Source organism: Phacochoerus africanus, chromosome 11 (assembly GCF_016906955.1).
Source record: "Phacochoerus africanus isolate WHEZ1 chromosome 11, ROS_Pafr_v1, whole genome shotgun sequence".
Taxonomy (NCBI): Eukaryota; Metazoa; Chordata; class Mammalia; order Artiodactyla; family Suidae; genus Phacochoerus; species Phacochoerus africanus.
In genome coordinates, this window is record NC_062554.1 from 46,231,581 (window position 1) to 46,257,901 (window position 26,321).

General features: G+C 50.5%; 1 protein-coding gene across 2 annotated transcripts; it reads right to left on the bottom strand.

Moving 5' to 3' along the window:
- Positions 1-17,341: 17,341 nt before the first annotated feature.
- On the bottom strand, positions 17,342-22,195 carry THY1 (Thy-1 cell surface antigen). Of its 2 annotated transcripts, none has more exons than XM_047753078.1 (4): positions 22,088-22,195; positions 19,886-19,946; positions 19,054-19,389; positions 17,342-18,577 (listed from the first exon to the last, which is right to left on the bottom strand). In XM_047753078.1, exons 2-4 carry the CDS (start codon positions 19,920-19,922, stop codon positions 18,465-18,467), a joined length of 486 nt encoding a protein of 161 aa, XP_047609034.1. In that variant the 5' UTR covers positions 19,923-19,946; positions 22,088-22,195; the 3' UTR covers positions 17,342-18,464. The 2 variants fall into 2 exon arrangements, with proteins under 2 accessions (XP_047609034.1, XP_047609035.1); XM_047753079.1 differs by lacking the exon at positions 22,088-22,195 and adding an exon at positions 20,532-21,492 and having other exon boundaries at positions 18,237-18,577.
- Between the last annotated feature and the right edge of the window lie 4,126 nt (positions 22,196-26,321).

A 26,321-nucleotide genomic window follows, 5' to 3' on the forward strand; every position in this document is an offset into this window, starting at 1 on the left:
GTTCTTCTCCTTCCCACCCGACCAGGAGCGGGCCTGTTCTTTTGCCTCTTCTCCTTTTTCTCTACTCTTTAAGACACTCCACTCAGTAACAGGAGACCACTGATTAGTGATGACCCCTTGACTGGGTGAACGGAGGCACTGAGTCAATGGAAGGATTCTCTTTTGTCTTTTCAGAAAAAGCCGAAAGGAAATTTGAATTTTTGCCGCTCCTTTTCTTTGTGTATAACCTTTCTCTACTTACACCGCGGTGGTGAAGAAAACCGCACAGCCATGTAGATTGGTGCCGCGGCAAGTCCAGGTTTTCAATTTCACCTGGACCATCATCAATCCTTCCGTGCCCTTAGCTGCTTCTCTTGTTCTTATGCAAGGCTGGTATTTCTGCCCATCATCACTCTGAAGTCCCTTCTTGTCTTCTCTTTCCCAGAGAAACTAGAAGCAATCAGGAGGAAAACACTTAAAGTTCTTCCTACAAATATATCCAAATCCAGTGTTCCCTCTGCTCCAAGAGCAGTGAAAGGAGTGTCCCGCTTCTTGTCCAGGACAAATCCCTTCTGGATTTCAACTCTTTAATTGTTCCTTAGTGTTACCTGAAAACTGGGTTCACCTCTTGGTGGGCTTCAAGCTGAAAGACACAACCAAGCCAAAGATTGGAAGAAGGTAAAATTTATTACTTGTAGCAAGTAAGAAGAACACCGGGACAGGGTGTGTGCGTGTGCGTGTGCGTGTGTGTGTGTGTGTGTGTGCGCGCGCGCGCGCGCGCACGCGCGCGTGCGCGGCGGTGTCTTTCCCCAAGCAGTGTATCCTGGAACAGCAAAATTGGGGAAGTTTAAAGCTAAGGGTGCATGCATATTCATGAAGGGCCTTGAGCCAAAGAGAATTCACAATGGAATTGAGGCAAAGGTTGCCAGAGTCTAAGCTTTAGTTGACTGAAGTCAATGAGGGTCAGCAAAGGTCAACATCATTCCTTAGTTTCAGACCAGGGTCTCAGCTGGTAGTTACATAGTTACCATCCTCCATCTGGGTGGGTGGGTGGGGCTTAGTTCTAGCAGAACTTAAAAAGATTTACATCAGATTGTTATGTATATCCCTTGAGGAGGAGCTAGGACTTCTATTGAACTAAAGTGTCTACAAAGACAAAAAAAGAAACAAAACAAAACAAAAATCTTACCTTTTCTACCAACTTTCCCTTTGACGTATGTCTCCCAGTTCTTCCCCTTAAACAAATGAAAATCTTGAACTTAGGTTTTTGCTTTCTCCTTTTGATAGTTTTCTTGGAGGAGTTGTACGTCCTGTGTCTCCCCACCTCCCTGTCGGAAGTCTCCTACCCCCCAGACATCAGGAAACCTCCCTCACCCAGTCAGCACCATCTGCCGTCTGTTCAGTCCAATGGGCCTTTCTAGTCCTAGTCAATTACTTGACCTCTTACAAACTCCATACCTGCACCCATTTCCTCCTTGCAGTCCTCTCCTCCTTCAGATTTTGTGGTAATGCTTTTCTTCCCCCCAACCTCCATCTCCTTCTCCTCTGGTGCTTTTGTGTAGCTTAAAGCACAGTGGTTGTTATACGTGCAGATTGTAGAGTTCCTGGGATAACTTCTGATTTCTCTGATTACCAGCTGTGAGGCCTGAAACTTTTTTTTTTTGTCTTTTTAGGGCCGCACCCTCGTCATATGGAGGTTCCCAGGCTAGGGGTTGAATTGGAGCTGTAGCTGCCAGCCTACACCACAGCCATAGCAATGTGGGATTTGAGCTGCTGCATCTGCGACCTACACCACAGCTCACAGCAACACCAGATCCTTAACCCACTGGATGCTAGTCAGAGCCGCTTTGGTTCTCTTTCTTTTATTCCCCTCAGGGTCCCTTCTCTCTGTCGCCATTGCTTCTGTCTTAGTTCGGAGTGTCATTCTTATATTTCTTCTGGTTTGGCAATTTTCCTCCCCAACCCTGAGGATCAAGTTGCTGGAACAGTAGGAGGTTTTACAGTTGAAGACCTTTGATAAAAAATAAGATTAGGAGACTGAGTGACCCCTGTTAAATGCCTGATCAATATTTTATCTTCACTAAAATCAACAAGAACATTTGGCATGTGCAGTAAAGGAAATATCAATAACATCTTACAGATCTGAAGTTAGCAGGAGTACGTGTATTGTATTTCTATTTATCACCCCTGGGTAATTTCACCTTTTTAGGATTTCCCAGCAGTTTCAACAAGAGGGTGGTAAATCCAGTTCTTTTGGATGCAGATAGATTCAGTGAGGGGTTCTCATACCAGGTACCTTCTGCTGGCATGGGATGCTGGTTACTATGGCCCCCACTGGTCTTCTGGCTGACTCTGGGGAACCCTCTATAAAGGGTGCTAGCCCAAGATTGGATCCTGTGATTTTGACACTTTAGTAAAGAGAAGCAGGAAAAACCATCCTTTAAAAGTTGCAAGTTTTTAGCCTCTAGGGAGGGAGAGACTTCAGTTCACCTTGGCGGCTGACTCATGCTTTGCTTCGGAAAAATCATTCCAAAGCGGGGCTTTTAGTTCCCTTCCTTCCTTCCTTCCTTCCTTCCTTCCTTCCTTCCTTCCTTCCTTCCTTCCTTCCTTCCTTCCCTCTCTCTCTCTTTCTTTTTAAATTGTTATTTCCCCAATACATTTTTTTTTCTACTGTACAGCATGGTGACCCAGTTACACATACATGTATACATTCTTTTTTCTTATTTTATCATGCTCAATCATAGGTGACTAGACATAGTTCCCAGTGCTACACAGCAGGATCTCATTGCAAATCCATTCCAAAGGCAATAGTTTGCATCTATTAACCCCAAGCTCCCAATCCACCCCAGTCCCTCTCCCTCCCTCTTGGAAACCACAAGTCTGTGCTCCGAGTCCATGAGTTTCTTTTCTGTGGAAAGGTTCATTTGTGTCATATATTAGATTCCAGATATAAATGATATCATATGGTATTTGTCTTTCTCTTTCTGGCTTACTTCACTCGGTATGAGAGTCTCTAGTTCCATCCATGTTGCTGCAAATGGCATTACTTTGTTCTTTTTAATGGCTGAGTAGTATTCCATTGTGTAGATATAACACATCTTCCTAATCCAGTCATCTGTCAATGGACATTTGGGTTGTTTCCATGTCTTGGCCATTGTGAATAGTGCTGCAATGAGCATGTGGGTGCATGTATCTTTTTTAAGGAGAGTTTTGTCTGGATATATGCCCAAGAGTGGGATTGCTGGGTCATACAGTAGTTCTATGTATATTTCTAAGGTACCTCCATACTGTTCTCCATAGTGGCTGTTCCAGCTTACATTCCCACCAACAGTGCAGGAGGGTTCCCTTTTCTCCACACCCCCTCCAGCATTTGTTATTTGTGGACTTATTAATGATGGCCATTCTGACTGGTGTGAGGTGGTATCTAATGGTAGTTTTGATTAACATTTCTCTAATAATCAGGGACGTTGAGCATTTTTTCATGGGCTTGTTGGCCATATGTGTATCTTCCTTGGAGAAATGTCTGTTCAGGTCTTTTGCCCATTTTTCAATTGGGTTGTTGGCTTTTTTGCTGTTGAGTTGTAGAAGCTTTTTTTATATTTTAGAGATTAAGCCCTTGTCCGTTGCATCATTTGAAAGTATTTTCTCCCATTCTGTTGTCTTTTTGTTTTCTTTTTGCTTTCCTTTGCTGTGCAAAACCTTGTTAGTTTGATTAGGTCCCATTGGTTTATTTTTGCTTTTAGCTTTTAGTTTCTTAGATGTAAATCAAGTATCCACCACTGAGCTGAGAGGAATGTTAGATCTGGTGGATGGGAATTATTTTCTCTCCTTCTTGTTTCTTAGAAGGCAGTAGGGAGAAAGTATCTCTTTGCTCTGAGTCTCAGGTGCTCTGGCTGGGTCTGGGCCCAGCAGGTGTTTACAGGAGCTGAGGCGCAAGAGGGACCAGGTGGGTGAAGGAAAGTGAGAAGGGGTGGGGTGGACTGTGGATGCCCTGTAGACCTACTCTTTTTTTTTTTTTTTTGCTTTTTAGAGCCATACCCGAAGCATATGGAGGTTCTCAGGCTAAGGGTCTAGTCGGAGCTACAGCTGCTGGCCTACACCACAGCCACAGCAATGCCAGATCCGAGCTGTATCTGCAACCTACACCACAGCTCACAGAAATGCTAGATCCTTAACCTACTGATCGAGGCCAGGGATTGAACCTGCAACCTCATGGTTCCTGCACCACAACAGGAACTCCATGCAGACCTACTCTTGTCCCACAGCTGGCTTTGGGATGGACCGAATCCCGGTGTGAGTGGCCTCTGAGGGTTAGAGGTGTACCACAGCCTTGTGGTTGGGTAGGGAGGGGGTGCTGGTGTGCCTCTGGAGGAAGTGGACTTTCTGCTGTCATTGGTGCTGAGACAGGGAGTGAGGTAGGCCTTGGACTCACAGTAAAGAGAAGCTTTGTCCTTTCTGGGTCTCATGACACTGCGTCCTGGGCTTTGAGATGTTGGTGTGCTCAGAGCATCCCTGGAGCTGACCTTCACCTCAGGGAGCAAGGCTGAGCCGTGTCCCTCTGAGGGCTATTCTTTCCTTGCCCTGCCCCCCTTCAAGAGTTCACCTGCTGTGGACCAGTTCCAATTTTTTTCTTTTTTCTGTTTTGGTTTTTAGGGCCATACCCAAGGCATATGGAAATTCCCAGGCTAAGGGTTGAATCGGAGCTACAGCTGCTGGCCTACGCCACAACCACAGCAACTCAGGATCTGAGCCACATCTGTGACCTACACCACAGCTCACAGCAATGCTGGATCCTTAACCCACTGAACAGGGCCAGGGATCGAACCTGCATCCTCATGGATACTGGTCAGATTCGTCACTGCTGAGCCACAATGGGAACTCTGGACCAGCTCTGCTCTTAAGGGCAGCAGTTCAGCCAGCTGTGGTTCCTGCCCGCAGTCTAGTCCAGCTCTGTCCAATAGAATTCTCTGTGAGGATGGAACACCACTAGCCACACATGCTAAAGAACACTTGAAATGTGGCCGGTGGGACTGAGGAGCTGAAATTTTAATTTACTGGAATGTAATTTGTTTACATCTAAATACCCACCTGTGGCTAGTGGCTACCATATTGGACAGCTCGGGTCAAATGGCCGAAAACCATAAAGCTTTCCTGGATGCCTGAGCCCAGAGCTGTGATACCGATGCTGGCTGTCATCATCCAGAGGACACGGAGGCTCCAAGGGGCTGTGTCACCTGTGGGAGGGGTGGAGCTGCCTCCGAAGGCCCTGTGGCAGGAGGGGGCAGTGTCCTGAATGTGCCAGGGCTCAGGTTCCCTGAGAGCTGGCCCCTCCTGCAGGGGACTCACCAGGGACCCAGGATGGTGGGCGTGAGCATTGGGCCAACAGTGAACTGATTGCCCACCGGCCCCTCAGTGACGGCATCCTGCCAATCCTTGCCATTTGGCTCTGTCCCCTGAGATCCAGAGAGTCCAACTAATAAATAGATTATCAGCACATCTCTCCTGTTGCAGCTCCTCGCCTGAGCTAATTCCCCACCCTTCGCCCCCACCTCTCGTGCCGGGACCCGGCTCTGGGATGGGCAGGCTCTGCTTCGTCCTCAGCTTTCTCTCTGGAGGTTCTCTTCCACTCTGGCCTTCAATGAAACTCACTGTCCCCAGAGGACACCATTCCCCCTGAAGCCCCCTTCAGTGGAGTCCGCTTTCACTCTGACCCTCACACACCTCAGGGGCAGGAGCTGGGGTGTGGGTTTCCTAGAGCTACTGCGACGTACAGCCATGACTGGGTGGCCTAAAGCAACAGAAATTTGTTTTCTCACACTTCTTGAGGCCGGAAATCCAAAATCAAGGTGTTGCCGGGGCCATGCCCCCTCTGAAGCCTCTAGGGGAGCATCCTTCCCCGCCTCCTCCAGCTTCTGGTGGCCCTAGGTGATCCCTGGCCTGGGGCAGCACCATGCCAGTCTCAGCCTCCGTGTTCACGTGGCTGTCTTCCCTCTGTATCTCCTATTTCTTGGGGTTCAGATTTTCTTTGTCTTATGAGAATGCCAGGCTCTAATCCTGTGACTTCACGCAGACTTAGTTTATCTACAAAGACCCTATTTCCAAATAAGGTCACATTCATAGATGGCAGGGGTTAGGGCTTGTAAGTATCTTTTGGAAGAGGGGGGCACAATTCAGTCCACCGCAGGTGGGGTAAATATCCTTCCTCCCTTCCTCCCTCCTTCAAGCACCCCTGCCAGGACTCCTGGCATCTGGTCACCCTGTCACCTCACTACTGTCCCGTGCTGGCTCTATGTCACCCGTCTCATACCTGGCTCCTTGTCTGCCTTTCCACTCCTTCTCTTTCATCATCCTCCCTGATTTCTTTCTTTCCTTTTTTTTGTCTTTTTTTGCTTTTTTCTAGGGCCGCTCCCACGACATATGGAGGTTCACCAGGCTAGGGGTCTAATCTGAGCTGTAGCCACTGGCCTACGCCAGAGCCACAGCAACGCTGGATCCGAGCTGTGTCTGCAACCTACACCACAGCTCATGGCAACACCAGATCCTTAACCCACTGAGCAAGGGCAGGGAACCCTCAACCTCATGGTTCCTCGTCGGATTCGTTAACCACTGCGCCACGACGGGAACTCCACCATCCTCCCTGATTTCAACAGGCCAACCTTCTGGCCTGTCAGCTTTTGACCTTCTTTATCTCCTCTTTCTCTCTACAGGTGATCTACCCGCCCTCTGACAGCTTCCCATCCTGACCCAGTTAAGGCTCATTTGAGTCACCCCTTTGCTAACTTCCTCCATTCCTTTGCCCCTCCTGCCCTCTGCTGCTCTTGCCTGGAAAAACCTGGGCCCTCTCTGAGGCCATCTTCCCTTCCTTGGTATGCCTGCACCCTGGCAGGTGAGTGACCCAATTAAGTCTCCTTTATGTTCATGGCCACAGACGTCGGTGGGTCACCTCAGCACCGTCCAGCATTTCTATTATGTTTCCCCAGGATGTTTATTTTCCCAACGTATTAGTTTTCTGGTACTGTGCATTTAACACATTATCAGGAATCACACATTATCAGGAATCTAATGGCTTAAAACACCCTTTTTTTATCTCACTTGGAAGGTCAGAAGTTCTGGTGGGCTCCGCTGATTCTCTGGTGAGGATCTTACAAGGCCAAAATCAAGGTGTTGGCCAGGCTGCCTCTTATCTGGGGGCTCGGGGCAAGAATTCACTTCCAACCTCACTTAGGTTGTTGGCAGAATCCAGTTCTTACAGCCGTAGGTGTGGTCCCTGTTTTCTTGCTGCCTGCTAGCTGGGCTGCTCTCCTTTCCTAGAGGCTGCCAGCAGTCCTTCTCACATGGCCTGTGGTGGCCTGTTGAATCACCCTGTGCTTCAGATCTCTTTCCGTCTCCCTCTTAGAGAAAGGTCTCTGCTCTTCAGGCTTCACATGATTGGATCAGGCCTACCCAGACGATCTTCTCTTTTCAGATCAATGCTGCCCTTTAATGTAACACAACCTTGGGGCGACATCTCATCTTATTCACAGATTCCAGGAGTAAGGGCTGTAGAAACTTGGGAGGCTCTTTTTAGAATTCCGCTACCACTCCCGCTTTTTTTTTTTTTTTTTTTTTTAACCAGTCTGGATTTCTTATGGGTCTTAAAATTAAAAACAAATTTTTTTATTGAAGTGTAGTTGATTTACAATATTGTGTTAGTTTCAGCTATACAGCAAACTGATTCAGTTACACATTACGTACATATGTATTTTTTTCCATTATAGGTTATTGTAAGATGTCAAACTCCCACTTTTTTTTTTTTTTTGTCTTTTTGCTATTTCTTTGGGCCACTCCCGTGGCATATGGAGGTTCCCAGGCTAGGGGTCCAATTGGAGCTGCAGCCACTGGCCTACGCCAGAGCCACAGCAACGCGGGATCCAAGCCGCGTCTGCAACCTACACCACAGCTCACGGCAACGCCGGATCGTTAACCCACTGAGCAAGGGCAGGGACCGAACCCGCAACCTCATGGTTCCTAGTCGGATTCGCTAACCACTGCGCCATGATGGGAACTCCCGAACTCCCACTTTTTTTTATGACTATTTTATATTATCTACATTTTTCAAACCTGTCTTATCTGCCCTCCATCTCGTCACCCTCTTATTCAGCTGATGTCCTTGCTACTTGTGTGAAAACCCCTGAACTTCCTACCTTCGAGTTCACGAATCTCCCCTGGTCCATACCGATCCTCTTTGGCTTTACTCCTTGCTCTAGGCCCCTCCTTTCCTGCCTTCCCGAAGACTCTGCTTCTTCTCTTTCTTCTCCTCCTTGTTCATTAGTCTTTCCCTGTCTCCAGAATAATCACCATCAACATTACAACCATGCTCTAGTATCTCCCATCTTAAAAATAAACAACTCCCCTTGACTCTAACTCCCACACCAGTCATAGCTCAGCTTCATGACAAAGAGGTCTACCCCCTCCCATTCACTTTCACTCACCCACTCCCAACTGGCTTCTCTCTTTTTTTTTTTTTTGTCTTTTTGCCTTTTCTAGGGCCGCACCTGAGGCATATGGAGGTTCCTAGGCTAGGGGTCTACTCGGAACTGTAGCTGCCAACCTGCGCCAGAGCCACAGCAACACGGGATCCGAGCCGCATCTGCGACCTACACCACAGCTCACAGCATTGCCAGATCCTTAACCCACTGAGCAAGGGCAGGGATGGAACCCGCAACCTCATGGTTCCTAGTCGGATTCGTTAACCACTGTGCCACGATGGGAACTCCCCAACTGGCTTCTCTTACCACCACTCCATTGAACTGTTCTTGTTAAAGTCACTATTGCAGCATCACAAACCACTCCAACATCTAGCGGCTTTAAACACTTATGAATGTGTCTCATGCTGCTGCAGTTGATGGGCTTGGCTGGGAACGTCTCACTTGGCATTTCTTTCTCATGAGGTCACAGTCATCCCAGTGCTAGGCTGAGCTGGATGTCCAAGATGGTGCACTGACATGGTGGCAGTTGATGGTGGCTGTTGGCTGGGAGCTTCGCTGGGGCTGGTAATTGGAGTGCCTACATGTGGCCACTATGTGGATTGGGCTTTCAGACTGATATCTGGGTTCCAAGAAGGTGTGTCCTATGAGTGAGCGTTCTTGGAAAATGAGGTGGAAACTGTAAGGCTTCTTGTGACCTAGCTTCGGAAGTCATGCATGACTTCTACCATATGCTATTGATTATGAGTAAGACCCAGAGCCATGCCAGGTACAAGGGGACAGGATTACACAGGCATATTTTATTTCGGAGGCCGTCTTTGAGACTAGCTACTCTAGTCGTCAACAACTTGGTCCTCTTCTTACCCAACTGTTTCACCGAAGTTGACCTAGTTGATCGCTCTTTTTCAAAACTTTTGACTCATCCATAAAAAAGAACAAAACAATGCCATTTGTAGCAACACGATGGAACTAGAGACTCTCATACAAAGAGAGGTACGTCAGAAAGAGAAAGACAAATACCACATGATATCACATATCTGAGATCCAATATATGGCACGCATGAACCTATCTACAGAAAAAAACCAAACTCACGGACATGGAGAACAGACTTGTTGTTGCCAAGGGGGAGGGGAGGGAGTTGGATGTACTGGGAGTTTGGGGTTAGTAGCTGCAAACTATTGCATTCGGAGTGGATATGCAATGAGATTCTGCTATATGGCCCAGGGAACTATATCTAATCATTTGTGGTGGAACACGATGGAGGATAATGTGAGAAAAAGAATGTATATATACACATATACACACACACACATCATATATATATATGTATATTTGTGTGTATATATATACACACATACATACACACACATATGTGTACATACAATATACATATATATGGGTATACATACACACACATATATATGTGTGTGTGTATATATATATACACACACAAATGTATATATATATGTGTGTGTGTATATATGTATGTTTTTTGTCTTTTTTTTTAGGGTCCTACCCAAGGTATTTGGAAGTTCCTAGGCTAGGGGTTGAATTGGAGCTGTACAGCCTATGCCACAACCACAGCAACACCAGATCCGAGCTGTATGAGATGTACACTGCAGCTTGTGGCAATGCCGATCCTATCCCACCGATTGAGCAAGGCCAGGGATTGAACCCCAATCCTCATGGATACTAGTTGGGTTCTTAACCCACTGAATCACAATGAGAACGCCAAGATAGCTATTTCTTGATTTTTCAATTATTCATTGACTTTCACCAATGGAAAGTGAAGTTTAGCTCTCTTATATGCCCATTTCCTCCCCACCAAACACATATACTTAGCCTTCTCTCAGCCTTCAATATCGCTTTAGCACAATTTTTGGTTAAAATCACTATTTGGTGTTTATATTATATTATTATGACTCTATAAATATTTCACATCTAAGGCATGTAATGTGCTGTATGATTAGAATTCTTTTTTTCGTCCCTCTGGAGCTTCTGGAGTTAATATTTATGTCTTTTTTTTTGGTTGTTGAGAATTAAAAAACAAAACAAAACAAACCCTTATTTTATTTTATTTTTTTGTTTTTTAGGGCTGCACCCAAGGCCTATGGAGGTTCCCAGGCTAGGGGTTAAAGCAGAGCTACAGCTGCCGGCCTATACCACAGCCACAGCAATGCCAGATTCGAGCTGTGTCTGCAATCTACACCATAGCTCATGGCAACGCCGGATCCTTAACCCACTGAGCAAGGCCAGGGATCGAACCTGCAACCTCATGGTTCCTAGTTGGATTTGTTTCCACTGTGCCGCGATGGGGACTCCCCAAACCCTTATTTTAAAGTAATTAAAGATGAACAGAAAGTTACAAAAATAGAATGAAAAGGAGTTCCCGTCGAGGTTCAGTGAGTTAAAGGATCTGGCGTTGCTACAATTGCAGCCTAGGTTGCAGCTGTGGCTTGGATTTGATCCCTGTCCTGGAAACTTCGATATGCTGCAGGAGAAGCCAAAAAAAAAAAAGTATGTTGAGGTCCTGCATACCCTTCATCCAGTTTGCCCCAATGGTAACATCTATATAACCTTAGTACAATATCAAAACTGGAGTAAGTTCCCTGGTGGCCTAGTGGTTAGGGGTCTAGCATTGTCATTGCTGTGGTGCAGGTTTGATCCCTGGCCTGGGAACTTCTGCATGCCAGCCACACAAAACACCCCCCCCCCCCCAAAAAAAAAAAACAAACAGAAGACACCTGGAAATTGATATTGGCAAAATCCACAGCCCTTACTCAGATTCATCAGTCTTCCCTGTTTTAACTCTGAATGTATCTCAAAGTCACCACTTCTCTCTGTTTTTGCCATACAAGTTTTGTCCAAACTGCCACCATCTGTTTTAGGACTACAGCAATAGCCTCCTGATTTTGTGCTTCTGCTTTTATTCTCTTCCTGTCCATTTTCCACAAAGCAGCAAGAGGGATCTTTAAAAACATTACTAGATCAAATCCTTTATCATTTCCCTGTTTCCCTTAGAATAAAATTCAAGCTCTTCATCATGACCTCCCAGGCCCTATGGGACCTGGCTCACACCTGCTTCTTCGGTGACATCTTGTACCCTCCTTGCCTGGGCACCTTGAGCCCTTTCTGTGCCCTCCACCTGGTTGTGCTTCTGCAGCTCTTTGGAAATCTGGCCTTTTCTCCTCCTTCCCATCCAGGCTCAAGAGCTCCCTCCTCAGTCTTGTCCTGATCATTCCAACTAAAGTGGCCTATCTTCTTATCACCTCTCAGGTGTGAACAATCCCTGTCTGCAATAATCCGATTTACTTCTTAGGTTACTTGCTTCTTGTCCTTCTCCTCTTTTATGGGGAAGGAATTTGTCTATACCGCTCACTGCTCTGTTCCCACTGCGCTGCATAGATAATTACCCTTCCTGGCCTGGGATGCACGCTTAGTAAATGCTTGGATGGATATGAGTCAGGGACCCTGATAGGGAAGCCCATGTGCTCTGAGGGCTGTTGTATCAGCCAGTAGTTGTGAGTTACCAGAGAGAGGGACTGAGACTTGCCCTCGGATTGAACCCCCAGTGGTTTCTGCTCCCCCTTCCCAAGTCTTTCAGGATATAAAAGAAATAAAATGATACTTCTATCTTTGTATCAGCTTACAAAATACGGGAGTCTGTGGAGTTCCTGCTGTGGTGCAGTGAGTTGAAAATGTGACTGTGGTGCCTTGGGTGACTGCAGAGTCACAGGTTCGATCCCTGGCCTGGAGCAGTGGGTTAAAGGATCTGGCGTTGCTGTAGCTGTGGCCAGGATTTAGTCCCTGGCCTGGGAAATTCCATATGTTGCAGGTGCCGCCCTTAAAAAAAAAATAGCTCCTGTTTTTTGTGCTAAGGCCTATCATGACTCCTTTGGAAAGCCCTTTAGCCCGGCAAGGGGCCCTACATATGTATTCTCATGGCACTTTATTGAAGTAAAATTTCCATTTCATGAAATTCACCTGTTTTAACGTACAGTTTGATGAATTTTGACTAATATAAGTGCTCATGTAAGCACACCAAAAAGTTCCTTCGTGCTTTGGCTGTTTCCTTTTCTCAAAAAAACCTGTGATAAAATGTCCAGAAGAGTTGGGTGGCATTAAATACACTCGCACTGTTGTGCCACCTCCCCATCTTCCATCTCTAGAACGCTTTTCATCTTGCAAAACTGAAACTCTGTACCCATTAAATAATAACTCCCCATTCCCCTTCTCCCCAGCCCCTGGCAACCACCATTCGACTTTCTGGCTCTCTGAATTTGACTTTTGGCTTTTTATTTTTTTTATTGTGGTAAAAAATACACGTAAAATTTACATCTTAGGAGTTCCATCATGGCTCAGCAGTCACGGATTGGGCGTTGTCACTGCTGTGGCTCTGATTATAGGTGTGGTGCAACTTTGACCACTGGCCTGGAAACTTCCACCTGCTGAGGTTGCGGCCCCACCCCAAATTTACTACCTTAACCACTTTTATTTATTTTATTTATATTTATTTTTATTTTGGCTTTTTATCTTTTTAGGGCCGCACCTGTGACATATGGAGGTTCCCAGACTAGGGGTTGAATCAGAGCTGTAGCCGCTGGCCTGTACCACAGCCATAGCAACACCAGGTCCGAGCTGCGTCAGCCACCTACACCACAGCTCACTGCAATGCTGGACCCTTATCCCATTGAGTGAGGCCAGGGATCGAACCTGGGTCCTCATGGATACTAGTCAGATTTGTTTCCAATGAGCCACAACGGGAATTCCATCTCAAGTCCAGTCGTGTTAAATAACAGCTTCTTTTAAGGTACATTTAATTCACTTGTGAGTGCAGGAAACTCCTAACACGGTCTTCCATGGCTGCTCTGACAGCTCTTCCATGGTTAGGGAACCAGGCTGCTGTCTTCGTGCTGTGTCATTTGTCACAGGCAGTTTCTATCTCGTTGTCCAAGATGGCTGCTCCAGTTCCAGCCATCAGCTTCACATTCCAGCCAGCATGAAGGTGAAAGGGGTTGAAAGGCATGCATTCTCCCTTTAAAAGCACTTAATAGAAATTATTTTGTGCTAATGTTCCATTGGACAGAATTTAGCTACATGTGCACATCTCGTTGCAAGGGACCTGGGAAAAATCTTTATTCTGGACCACGTACTCTAGTTCTAATTTGCCTGTCCTCTTACTGAGAAAGGAGAGGAGAATGCATGTTGAGAAACCCCCAAGTACTATCTGCCGCAGCTTCCCTACCTCCTGACACTTATCACTGCACTGAACTCAATTCCTCACTTCTTACTTGGCTGTGGATTCCTTCAGCCAGGCGCTGTGTCATCTACCTCTTAGCATGGCCCAGTGTGTAATGTTTATTGTACGAACAAATGATTTCAGTGCTACCTACTGTCTCATTCTAGAAATCAGAGAAGTGAGGCACTGAAGGGTGAAGTGTTGAGGGTCATCCAGCCTGGGTTCCCACTGAATTCAGGAAGCTGCTTTCCCACAGACTGGGCAGGTGGCCTCCACTGACTGTGCCCAGCCATTCTTTCGCCTCTGCTGCTGGGAACTCCAGCCATCAAAGGTCACTTCCGGTGTGGAAGCCACACTTGGCCTCCACGGAACTGTCCCGTAGGTGCCACGCTGGCGTCTACAGCCCATGCACACTTCTTTTTTTTTGGCTGTACCTGCGTACCAGGGATCAAATCCATGCCACAGCAGTGACCCGAGTCACGCATTGATAATGCCTGATCCTTAAGCTGCTGAGCCACTGGGGAATTCTCAATATGTGCCCAACTCTGTAGCTTCCCTGCCCTGAGGTCTTCCCTTTGCCAGGCAAAGACAGGACACTATTGATCCTCCCTGAAGGGTGGAGGGGGACATTCAGTGCCTGAGAGCCCTGGGCAGGAAGGCAGTCCCACCCTCGTCCTGAAGGCCTCCGGCTTAGGAGGGAGTTGACAACCCTCACACTTTGCCAGAATTCTGAGATCTCTGGAAGGACCCCAGCCCCTCTGATTCCTCAGTGGTGGATAAGGAAATGGTTTATTCCTAACCTGGGACTTGCTTCTGTCACATGTAAAGACAAACCTGCCCACCACGACATGGAGGCGATGAACAGAGAGGAGAGGGGCGTCATGCTGGGCGAAGTCATGCTGGGCTGCTGGAGGATGTGTGTCACGGGTCCCCTGGATGCTGTATATTTATTGCTTGTCCCTGTGCCTCCCTATGGTGACCTTGCCCTTCCTGAGGGAGCCCCTTGATGTTGGGGGCGGGGGATCCTCACATTGCAGATACTTCTCTGTCTCAGTGGAATCAGAAATGGGGGTGTGGAGAGGGGCTTTCTGTTGCTATTGAGTGAGAATTCCATGCCCTTAGGCAGGGACCTAGATGGCCAAGGAGGTCATGGGAGAGGGGTGAGGAGGAGTGGGGAGGGAGTTGATGGGGTGGGATCTGGGCAAGTATGCAGGAACTAAGGCAGGCCCCAGCCCTCTTAGCCCCCAGCCCTCTTAGCCCTCTTTTTTTTTTTTAGGGCCGCACTTGCGGCATATGGAGTTTCCCAGGCTAGGGGTCTAATCAGAGCTGTAGCTGCCAGCCTGCCCCACAGCCACAACAATGCAGGATCTGAGCTGCATTTGCGACCTACACCACAGCTCATAGCAACGCTGGATCCTTAACTCACTGAGCGAGGCCAGGGATCAAACCCTCAACCTCATGGTTCCTAGTCAGATTCGTTTCTCCTGCGTCACAACGGGAACTCCTCCCCAGCCCTCTTTGTACTTAGCCAAGTCACTGCATAAGTCCCACTGCCCCCACAATCTCTCCTGACCTGACCAGAAAGGAACTGGTCGTGGCCTCTGAAAGCCTATGGCAGCAGTCCTGGCCTGCAGTCTTTCTGGGTCACCCTGTGTTGTGAGACAAGCCCTGACTTTATTTTTTAATTTTGATTTATTTTTTCTTTTTTGGCTGCTCTGAGGTGTATGGAGTTCCCGGTCCAAGGATCAGATCTGATCCATAGTCGAGACTGAAGTCGCAGCTGCGGCAATGCCAGATCCTTAACCCACTGTGCTGAGTTGGGGATTGAACCTGCATCCCAGTGCTCCCAAGATGCTGCTGATCCCATTGTGCCACAGTGGGAACCCCAGACAACCCTGACTTTAAGTTGTACAGCCTCTTCTCGGGCCCAGGCCTGTTCCCTCAGTCCTACCTTCCTCCACAGTCCCTGAGCTTCCAATGGCCTCCGTGGCTTCTTAAGCTAATGCCACTCACTGTGGCTCTCCCCTCCTGAGCCTGGCTGCCAAGGGCAGTGCTGACTCCTCAGGCCACTGCGGGTGGGCTCGAAACTCTGATTCAGGGAAACAGCACCAGGGTAACAAAGACCATACGGAAGTCCTCACACAGGGTCCAGGGTCTCAGTTCGGGCTTTACACCTGGCTTCCCAGTTCCTTCCAGAAAACCCTTCTCTTAGTCCCTGAGAGAGGCATTTGAATCCCCTTCCTGTACAAGGACTCTCTTCATTTTCTGGCTGCAAGCAGGGCAGAACATGAGGGGTCTGTGTCGGGGGGTTCCTCCACCTCTGGGGACCCCAGGTTGGCTGCACTGTGTGGAACGGCCCACAGCCCAGGCAGGGATGGGTGGGCCCCTGTGCTTGGTGACAAGAGCAGCTCCCTCTCTTCCCTGAGGGCTTCTCTCGCTTTCTTCGAACATGGCCACTACAGGGTCCACTGGCAAGGCCCAGGCATTGATGGGAGCTGTCCGAAGAGTGGGAGCCAGTGGTGTGAATTTAGATCCTGGGCCTTTAAGCAAATGCCGGAAAAAAAAAATCATCCTATCCAGTGCTAAATTTCAAATGAGTCAGCTTCTGCGTAGTCACCACCCTCCTTCCCCCAATTCCCTGGCAAAGCAGGGAAGGCCTTCGGCTGTGGGCCTGACTGCCAGCAACGGGGACTTAGAACCACCCTGTGATGCTGTTCTAGCCCCTAATGCCAGGGGGCGCTGTTCCCCTTCCACTCAGTGACTTTTTTTTTTTTTTTTGTCTTTTTGCTATTTCTTTGGGCCGCTCCTGCGGCACATGGAGGTTCCCAGGCTAGGGGTCGAATCGGAGCTGTAGCCACTGGCCTACGACAGAGCCACAGCAACGCGGGATCCGAGCCGCGTCTGCAACCTACACCACAGCTCACGGCAATGCCGGATCGTTAACCCACTGAGCAGGGACAGGGACCGAACCCTCAACCTCATGGTTCCTAGTCGGATTCGTTAACCACTGCGCCACGACGGGAACTCCCACTCAGTGACTTTTAGGGGCGTGAGCTGGGGATGGGCACCCACAGTCCTTCATGTGGCCACACTGGTCCTTACACCTTGATGCGCTGCCCACCCACGGCCTCCCAAGCCTCCTCTCGGTGCCCCGCTCAATAGCAGATGTAACCTGACAGGGTGTTTCTTTTTCTTTTTAAACATTTTTTTTATTATAGCTGATTTACAATGTTCTGTCAATTTCTGCCGTGCAGCAAAGTGATACAGCCATACATCCACATACATTCTTTTTGACAGGGCATTTCTGAGATCAGCCAGATCTGAGAGGAAAACATGGACTCTGCACCTTCGTGCTTATTAGCATATTCTGGAACCAGCGCCATGTGGCTTAACTCACACATGCGCAGGTAAGGTCGTTCCCGCCAGGTGAATCAGCAGAGATGGAACATTCATTTATCGTGTTGGGTTGGGGTGGTTCTGAAGAGCCTGTCAAGCATTGGCCCATCCTTGGGGGCCGGGGGTGGGGGTGGGGGTGCGGAGAGGAAGGCCTTGCTGAAGCAGGTAAGGGGGGGAGGAAGAGGTGGTGGGTTGGATCTCCCGGCTAGGGGGTGGGGGCGGGCTTGGGGAGAGAGGAGCAAAGCTGAGACAGACAGAGGACAGATTCCAGAGGCTTGGTTTTATTGTACAATATTCTTTTTCCTCAATGAGATGCCATAAGCTGTGTGACACTACACACGGTCACAGGACAGGGCAGAGCCGCCAGGTGGGGGAGCTGGGTGTTGGGAAAAGCATGTCCCGCTCATGGGTCTCACCCCATGGCCTCCCTCAGGCCCCCAGCAGACCCCGAGAAGGCAGGCCTGTGGGGCAGAACGCTGTCTGAAGGCTCAGGCACTGATGGGGGAGGAGGGCAGAGCCTCCCAGAGAAACACTTGGGCCAGACTCTGTGCGCCACTGGGGCTCCACCTGGCCTGACTTCCTGCCCCCGGGTCAGAGTTCTGGAAGCTCTTAGGAACTTTTGATAGCCTGGGAAGGGGCTTGTCCTTCGCCACCCTCCCAACTGCTGGTTGAGACGCTGGACTCCCATTTGTAGTTTCCTCAGGAGGGGAGGGATGATGGACCCCCTTCCCCCTGCCTCTCCAGCCCCTCATCACTGCCTTCCAGGCAGAATCTCCATTTTCACTGGACCATGCCCTGGGCCCAGGGCCCCTCAGGCACGTGCGCTGGGGTAAGAAGACTGCCTTTTTTCTGCCGCAGAAAGTGTTTCCGGAGATGCTGAGTTGTCTCCTCACCTGATGGGCCACAAGCGCTTGGCACTCCCCTCACATCGGGGCTCTTCAGGCACCATCCCTCCTGCTGAAAGAGGTGCTAGAGCCCCCCTCCTCGTCCAGGTCTCTCCCTGGCAAGGATGACCGCCCCCTGGGTCTGGTGCCCCTCCCTCCTACTACCCTTCCATCCCCCCCACTCTCCATCAGGCCCCCAACCCTGGCTTCCCTTTTCACAAACTCCAAAGAAAAGGAAGGACAAGCCCTAAATAAACCAGACAGAAAGCAGCTCTGGAACAAAGAGGACGAATAGCCAGTGGCGTGCGGAGAGGGTACGAGGTGGCGGTGGGGGAGAGGGGGATAATGGCATGCAGCACTGGGAGTCCTTAGGAGCGGTGGGGTCCCCAGTTCTCCCCAAGGTGTGTGAGGGGTTGGGGGGAGGGTGTCAGCTGACTCAGAGAAGTAGGGTCTCTGCACTGGGCCTTGTGGCTTCGTGTATCTTCCACGGGCCCCATCAGTCACAGGGAGATGAAATCCATGGCCTGCAGGAGGGGCAGCGAGAGCAGAAGCAGCAGCAGCCACGAGGTGTTCTGGATTAGCAGGCTTATGCCCCCACACTTGACCAGTTTGTCTGTGGAGAGAACGGGGTGGAGAGGCAGGGCAGGAATGAAGAGGGACCAGGACTTGGCAGGCCCAGGCCCAGAGCAAGGGTGCCCTCCCATGGCGTCTGGGCTGGAACCAGGGCCAACCTGGTGGAACAGAACCAACCATCTTTCCCATTTGCCAGTTCCGGAGCCCTTGAACAAGTATCATCACCAGAGAACTATGGCTGACGTAGCTAGTGCCATCCCGTTTTCCAGGTGGCGAGAAGGTGTAGGGATGCCAAGTGACCTGCCCGCAGTCATGGGGGAAGTGTCCGCCACCACCGTCCGCCCGTCTGCCTGTCCCCTTAGCCCTTCCCCTGTTCTCGCTGAGGGCATGATTTCCGCCGGGCACAGGCAGCAGTGCGGGGAGAGGGGAAGGGTCGGGAGCCACTGTGCTCTCGGGCCCGTTCCTCCCCAGCCCACCTCTCCCAGCTCACTCAGTCTTGTCGGGGGCTTGCCTCACCTCTGAACACAGAGATATTCTTGCTGGAGATGCTGGGCGTCTGGCCAGAGAGGTGGAGTTCGCATGCGTAGATCCCCTCATCTTTGGTAGTGAAGCCTGATAAGTAGAGGACCTTGATGTCGTACTTGCTGGAGAAGTTGGTTCGAGAGCGGTAGGAGTGCTCAGGGACCCCCACAGTGCCCAAGAGCACGTGCTTCTTTTTCTCGCGGGTCAGGCTGAACTCGTACTGAATGGGCAGGTTGGTGGTATTCTCATGGCGGCAGTCTAGACGAAGGCTCTGGTCCACCAGGCAGGCTGTCAGGCTGGTCACCTTCTGTCCACGGGCCACCTGCAAGACTGACACCAGCAGTGCCCCCTCCAAGTTGGGGAGGACCTGCAGAGCAGGGGAGCTCCCCACCCACATTGACAGCAGAGAAGGGCCTGGCTAGGGAGGGCATAGGGGTCTGCTCTCTGAGTACCTCTCTCCACCCAGAGGTCCGTGAGGGCTAGTCCACCTTCCCCAGGGCAGACGCCAGCCTATCTCCCTCGTCTCCTCCAGTCCTGGGTCCCACCAGTATGTTCCAGTGGCAGGAGACCTCGGGGAGTTGATGCAACTTCCCGGTCCCCAATGGGAGATTTCCAGCTCAATATGGGGCAGGCTCAGAGACTTGTGTTTCTAAAAACCATCCCAGGGAGTCAGATCAACTAGGCTGCTCAGCTGACTTAGGGATGAAAAGGAGCCCTCTCTCCCTTAGTCACCCCTGCCTTCTGAGATTGTGTGGAAGAAGCTAGCTTCTCTGAGGTGAAGGAAGCCAGGGTGCTTGGAATTCCAGCCCCGCCGCCCGCCTGGTACCTGTTAGCAAGAGAGCGATGCCAATGGTAGGGTTCATGGTGCCGGGAGCTCAGTCCTGGACCTAGGCATGCAACAGGGTGGGAATCAGCCAAGAGGCGGGGCAGGCATGCCCACATTTACTGCCAGGCCTGGGGGCCCCTGGGGGACATGCCATAATGGCCACGGGGGGCATCCAAGCCCCTCTCTGTAGCCCTCTCCCCTCCCACCTCTCAGTGAATGTGACAGACACTTGGCTCTTCCCAGTCAGAGAAAGCAAGAGGGATGGAGAACATACCCTTTGGTGGTGGGTATCTGTGCTGAATGCTTACTAGTTGGGTGGCTTTGAGTAAGTGTCTTGAAATTACCACTTCCTCTTCCCTTCAGGAAGATAGGGACTTCCTATTTTTTAGTAAAATTCGCAGAACATAACATTTATTATTATAACCATTTTTGGTGGGGCCGTGCCTGTGGCATGCAGAATTTCCCCAGCCAGGGTCAAACCTGAGCCACAGCAGTGACAATGCCTAGTTCTTAACTCCTAGGCCACCAGGGAACTCCTCTCCTAAACCATTTTTAAGTGTACAGTTCAGAAGTGTTAAGTTCATTTACATTGTGGTGCAACCAATTTCCAGAACTCTTGACATCCTGCAAAACTAAAACACTCTACCTGTTAAACAAAGACTTCCTATTTCGTATTCAGAAGAAAATCCCCGATGGCCAGACTTTTCTGGCAGATAACAGATGCCTGAAAGATCCTGAACGAAACTGGGCTTTAGATACATACACGGGGCCGTGATGGGGATTAAGAAAAATGACAAACATTTGGCACTGTAAGTAAGTGATCCACAAACATTAATTTCCTTTCTCTTAGATGACTGTGTGGCCAGGGATGACGTCAGGTATGTGTGGGGCCCCAGGTAGGATTGTACTTGGCCCACAGCGAAGGGTGTGAGGAAAACGGCAGTGCTGTCCTATTGCAAATGCGTGCATATGTTCTCTGCCTTGGAACCAAGACCTTTCCAATTCTCCAGCTCTCCAGGAGGAATTCTTGGGCTTGCAGTTTTCCAGTCTGGCTTCCATAGCCTCCCTACCTAGGCTCTCTGCCCTGTCTTATTTTTGCAGCCTAGGCTGAATCAATATTCTGGCAAGGAGACACAGAGCAGGTAGCCTAGCCTGTCCGCAGAGGAGTTCTCCAGGGAGAGGCCACAGGAGGGGGGTCGGCCGGGTGCGCAGGGCGAGCGACTCACGGCTTCCAGGGTCCCAGGCGCTCAGCCCAGCTCCCAGAGGTAGGGAGGGAGGGGCGAGGCTGGGGTACTGCGGAGCGCGCGGACGCAGTCAACTCCTTCCCAGACCCCTGCCGAGAGGGACCCGGAGGTGCTGCTGGGGAAGAAAGGGGGATTGACATCTGGTTTTGATTAGCGGACGCTGAGTTACAGAGGAGGAGTGTGAGCTCGGGATCCAGGAGAGGAAGGGGTAAGCGTCGGCTGCAACTAGAAAGGAAGAAACGGGGCTGGGGCTGGCAGGGGATGGAGAGCCAAAGGGAGGGGTAGACAGCTGGTAGGGGAGGCGCAGTCTGTTTTCGTTTCCTGGGTCCCCGCAGCTCAGAACCCGCAGAAGCTTTGCGTTCCCTCCCTCTCAGCACGCGTTCGACTAACCCCACCCTTATTCCGTCTCCCAATTCCAATCTCCTCCATTCCCAATTGAGGTCCCCCTTCCCCCTCTCTCATCCTTTTCCAGTTCTCGCCTCCCCCGTCTGCCTGCCTTCCTCCCAGTCCCCGCCCGCGGCACTGCGGTTTCCCGTTCCTTGGATGCCCCGCACCCAGCCTGTCGCGAGGTCGGAGGGCAGAGATTCCCTCTAGTTTGGGGTCCTCGGTTCTCTCCCCCGAGTTTCGTCGCCCCCCGCCCCTGTCTTTGCAAGCGGGGCTTGGGGATGTGTGGGTGGCGAGCAGAACCCAAAACTGTCCTTGGCGCCCTTCCTCCCTGTTCTCCTCCAGCGCCCCCGCCCCAGGCAAACGTCCTCCGAGCGGGCGAAAGATGCGTTGCGGCCCCTGGCCTGCAGCCTTGGCGTCCGGCTCCCGCCCCTGCCTGGGAAGCAGACCCCTCCCCAGGCCCTGCACTGCTCCTCCCCTGAGCGCCCTCGGATGGTTTTCCGAAGCTTGGGGTCTGGAGAGCTTGCAGGGGCGCCGAGGGCGCTCCGGGCCCCGCCCTGGCTCCAGTTCCCACCTGGATTCCGGTCCCTCGCCGCCGCAGACTGCTCTGGACACGCCGCCGCCTCCAGTTGCTGCACCCTGCCCGGCACCCGCAGTTTTCACCAAGGGTGGGAGAGGAGGGGCGGGGAGGACCCGGGGGCTCGGCCAATCAGAGGCTGAGTGGGGAGCGAGAAGGGGTGGCAGAGGGAGGAGGAGGCGGTCCGATATTGGTGTGGGAGAGTGGCGGTCTGCAGCAAAGGGGGGCCCTCCCCCTGTGGCCGTTAGGCCTGGGCAGGGCAGGGAGTGTTCTGGACACTAGAGAGAAGGGCGGGGCCGCTCAGGGTGTGCCAGCCGACCCCCAGAGCCCCGCAAAATCGGTCCCCTTTTAAGGCTTTAACCCTTTCTTCTGACCCCGGCTTCAGAAGCCGGTGGGAGAGGGGTAAGGAATGGAGAATGGAGGTTAGGCAGCGCCCATGCCTCCTCCTTCCCTTTTCATCTGGAACCCATCTCCACGGGAACCTCTAGTGAGAGGTTTTGGTGTTGGAATATTACAGGCTTTCTCCAAAGGAAGATGGTGGGAGTGTTTTTCCACGTTGGAGCAGCATTTTCAGAAGCAAGGCAGGTACTGCGCCTGGTCTTTCCAGGTCCCCAGGCCTGCCTCGCCCCCTCATCCAGCCTAGAACATCCAGACCTGCAGGGGCTTTCTGCTCTGGGGCACTCCATCTCCTTCAGCTCCCGGGTACCTCCTGGCGCAGGCAGCTAGAAGGTTCTTCTCAGTTTCATGCACTCCTCCTCCCCCAACCCCCTCCCAAGTCCTGAGTACTGTCTGCTTGGTCTTCAGACAAGGGATGGGGTGCCGCCCTCACCCAAGCCCTGTGCTGGACCCTGCACATCCACATCTGTGGCTACAATCTGCCGGGTTCATCTCATCCCACTCCCCATCCCACTTCCAGGCTGGAAGTGGGAGTGCTGGCCGCCGGACCTGGGCTGTGGAGCCCCTAGTCCTTGGAGCTGAGCCACTCCACAGCTGCATCCCAGCCCAGTGGGAGGGGGAAATGGTGGAATTGTGGGAAAGTGGAGGAGACAGGCCAACTCCAAAGGAGTAGCAGATACCAAGCTTTTAATCCCCTGGGGCAACCATTTTCTCCCTATCAATTTGAAGTCACCAGAAGCCCTGGGGTGACTTGTCTCTCCCACTCACAGGTGAGATAAATTTTTTTGAACAAAGGTTTATTTGGTTGATTTGCATCTTTGTGGCTTCTTTGTGAATTCTGGTCGGGCCATTGTGTAGGCTGACCCTGCCACCCTGTCATCTGCCTTTCTGTTCGCCTATGTCTTTTCTTTTCTTTTCCTTCTTTTCGTCTTTTAAGGGCCGGATATGGAGGTTCCCAGGTTAGGGGTCAAATCAGAGCTGTAGCTTCTGACCTACGCCACAGCTCACAGCAACGCTGGATCCTTAAGCCATTGAGTGAGGCCACGGATTGAACCTGCATCCTCATGGATGCTAGTCAGATTCATTTCTGATGAGCCACTAGGGGAACTCCTGTCCTCCTATTTCTTCACAGAAGTCAGCCCTGGCACCTTCACTGCAGTTTCCATTACTGTAATGGCACTGTTGGAAGTCATCCCTGGGCTGGCAAATGGGAGATCCACTTCCCTCTCTCTCCCTTGGAGGTTAGGTGCCTCGCAGCTCTTAGAGTGATGGAATTTTCTAACTGGAACGAGCCTTGTGAACGGTCCAGTCCAGGGGCCCTTGGTTCTGGTGAACAACAGAAGCTCCTAGGGCACTTTAGGAGAAATGCAGCTCTCTGTGCCCACCTGGGATATCCTTAGTCTAGCAGCAGAGCTGCCTGAGCCTGCTCTTTGCACAGGCTCGAGGGCCTGGAGATTGCAGACCATCCCTCTTCACAATCAGGTGACCGGGCTTGTCATTGTCTGGAGGATGATTTTTAAGGCCCTGGCTGCTGCCCTCCACCACCACCTCATCTTTCCCATTCATCTTCCTGCCGCATTCCAGATGTGCTGGCCTCCTCCCTGACGCTCCATGCAGTGTGTTCTTTCCTGCGGAACAGCTTTCTTGTTCTCAGTCCAGGGATCTTTCCTATCAGAACACAGTTGCTTTAGTTGCTTTAGCTTTGGCTTACCCCCCCTTCCCCCCACCGCCCCCAGATAAGCTTGGTTCCTTTTTTTGGGGCAGGACGTGAGAATACCCAGAGGGCTCTTAACTACAGAAGATGTCTGGGCTCTGTCTGGACAAGACTCTGGATGCTGTTTCCTACCCTATGGCAGTCTCTGAGTGTTGTTGGGTGGAAGGCCTAGCTGTGCTATTTCGATAAGCACAGCTAGGCTTTCGACCTGGCCTATTTTCTGGGTCCCTAAGCACTTTAGTTCAGGAAGAGGAGGGGCGTGTAGACTCTAGGCAGTTGTGTGTCTGCTAAAACAAGGTCTCGGCTGGATGGAGTGAATGGCTCAAGTAAGACAATTAGGAGCCAGGGCGGAACACAAGATGGTGATGGAGAGGAGATTTAAAAACTCCCCTTTGCCTGTGGGACAGGATAAGAGTGCTGAAAGCAGGAAAGGTTTAGAAGATTCTACCCAAGGCAAGATTTACCGACAGATTGTGGTTTTCCTCTTAGTCCCTTAGGCTTTCTTCTCCCATCATCTCCAGTTGCCCCATCTAGAGACACAGGGAGTAATTACGCCTCTAAAAATGCAGACTCCTTTAGAAAGACCCAGGGACTAGTAGCCATTCATTCTTGTTATTGCCTGATTTCATCAGATGGTCTTTATAGAATCACAGAGGTGGCAGAAGACATCTACCATTTTATAGCTGGAAACCGAGGCCCAAGAAGGATAATGATTTGTCAAAGGTCAGATAAATACCTTGGAGCACAGCCAAGACTAGCTGGATCCCAGGTCTCCTGACTCTATGTTCAGGGCTCTCCTCTGCTCCCAGGGTGGGTCCTCAGACTTCTGCTGGACCAACTTCACTTGTTCATGGAAATGAGAAAAACAAGGTCATGTAGGGTACTCTGAGCACAGCTGTCAGATTGCTACCTTGTTCTGATTGCCTCCTAATCTCTCTGTGGATAAGGCAGGATTCCCAGATTCCCACTCTAGGGTTTTGGAGATGGTTGAACATGTGACACCTGACACTGGACAGATGCTATTGACAGCAGTTTATTAGTCACCTGTACTCATAGCCCAGGGAAAGACGCCACATGCCAGGCACTGCCACCTGGGGGTTGTACTCAGGAATAGTGAATAAGCAGGGGGTGTGGGAGGTAGGTTTTGTCACATCCAAAGGGTGGACGGCCCCTTTCCTGCAGGAGGGTATGATTGGCTTGTTTGAATAATTCTGTGGGTTGGCAGGGACCTGAAGCCTGATTCTCAGGGGTAAGCAGGAACTATACCTGGTCCCCATGAAAAGGAGGGTTAATTGGCCAGAGGAACTTAGCAGAAGAAGCTGCTATTTGGGAAGGAGAACTTGTGGTTAGCCACCTGAGACCCTCCCAATGTCATCAGATGTCAAGATGGCATATACTATTGAGTCCTAATTTGGCCTAATAGAGTCCACACACCTGCCCTCCTATACTGTCACTGGTCTATACTGTCATTCTAAGTTTCTTTTTTTCTTTTTTTGTTTTCTAGGGTTGCACCAGCGGCATATGGAGTTTCCCAGGCTAGGGACCTAATCAGAGCTGTAGCTGCCGGCCTACACCACAGCCACAGCAATGCCAGATCTGAGCTGGGTCTGCAACCTATACCACAGCAATGTCGGATCCTTAACCCACTGAGCGAGGCCAGGGATTGAACCCACAACCTCATGGTTCCTAGTCAGATTTGTTAACCACTGAGCCACGACGGGAACTCCCTAAGTTACTTTTTTGTCTTTTTTTTTTTGTCTTTTTAGGGCTGCACCCATGGCATATGGAGGTTCCCAGGCTAGGGATCAAATCAGAGCTGTAGCTGCCTGCCTACACCACAGCCACAGCAACTCAGGATCCTTAACTCACTGAGTGAGGCCAAGGATTGAACCTGTGTCCTCATGGATGCTAGTCGGATTCGTTTCTGCTGAGTCACTATGGGAACTCCTAAGTTACTTTTTTGAACTGATGATGTGAGATGGTATGTTTTCAGTGTCTCTTCTATGCAAAAAAAGAAAATCAGTAACTTTCTGTTGTTCCTCAGACTTCTTTGGGACTATGACTAGTCTATGAAAATTAAAAATCTTGAAAAAAAAAAAAAGGAGTTCCCATTGTGACTCA

Bases quoted from the DNA above. Each gene is read 5' to 3' on its own strand.
- THY1 (XM_047753078.1), bottom strand. From the start codon at position 19,922: ATGAACCCTACCATTGGCATCGCTCTCTTGCTAACAG. The intron at 19,390-19,885 runs GTACCAGGCGGG...TGCTGGTGTCAG, and splicing joins CATCGCTCTCTTGCTAACAG to TCTTGCAGGTGGCCCGTGGA. The intron at 18,578-19,053 runs GTGAGGCAAGCC...TTCTCTCCACAG, and splicing joins GAATATCTCTGTGTTCAGAG to ACAAACTGGTCAAGTGTGGG.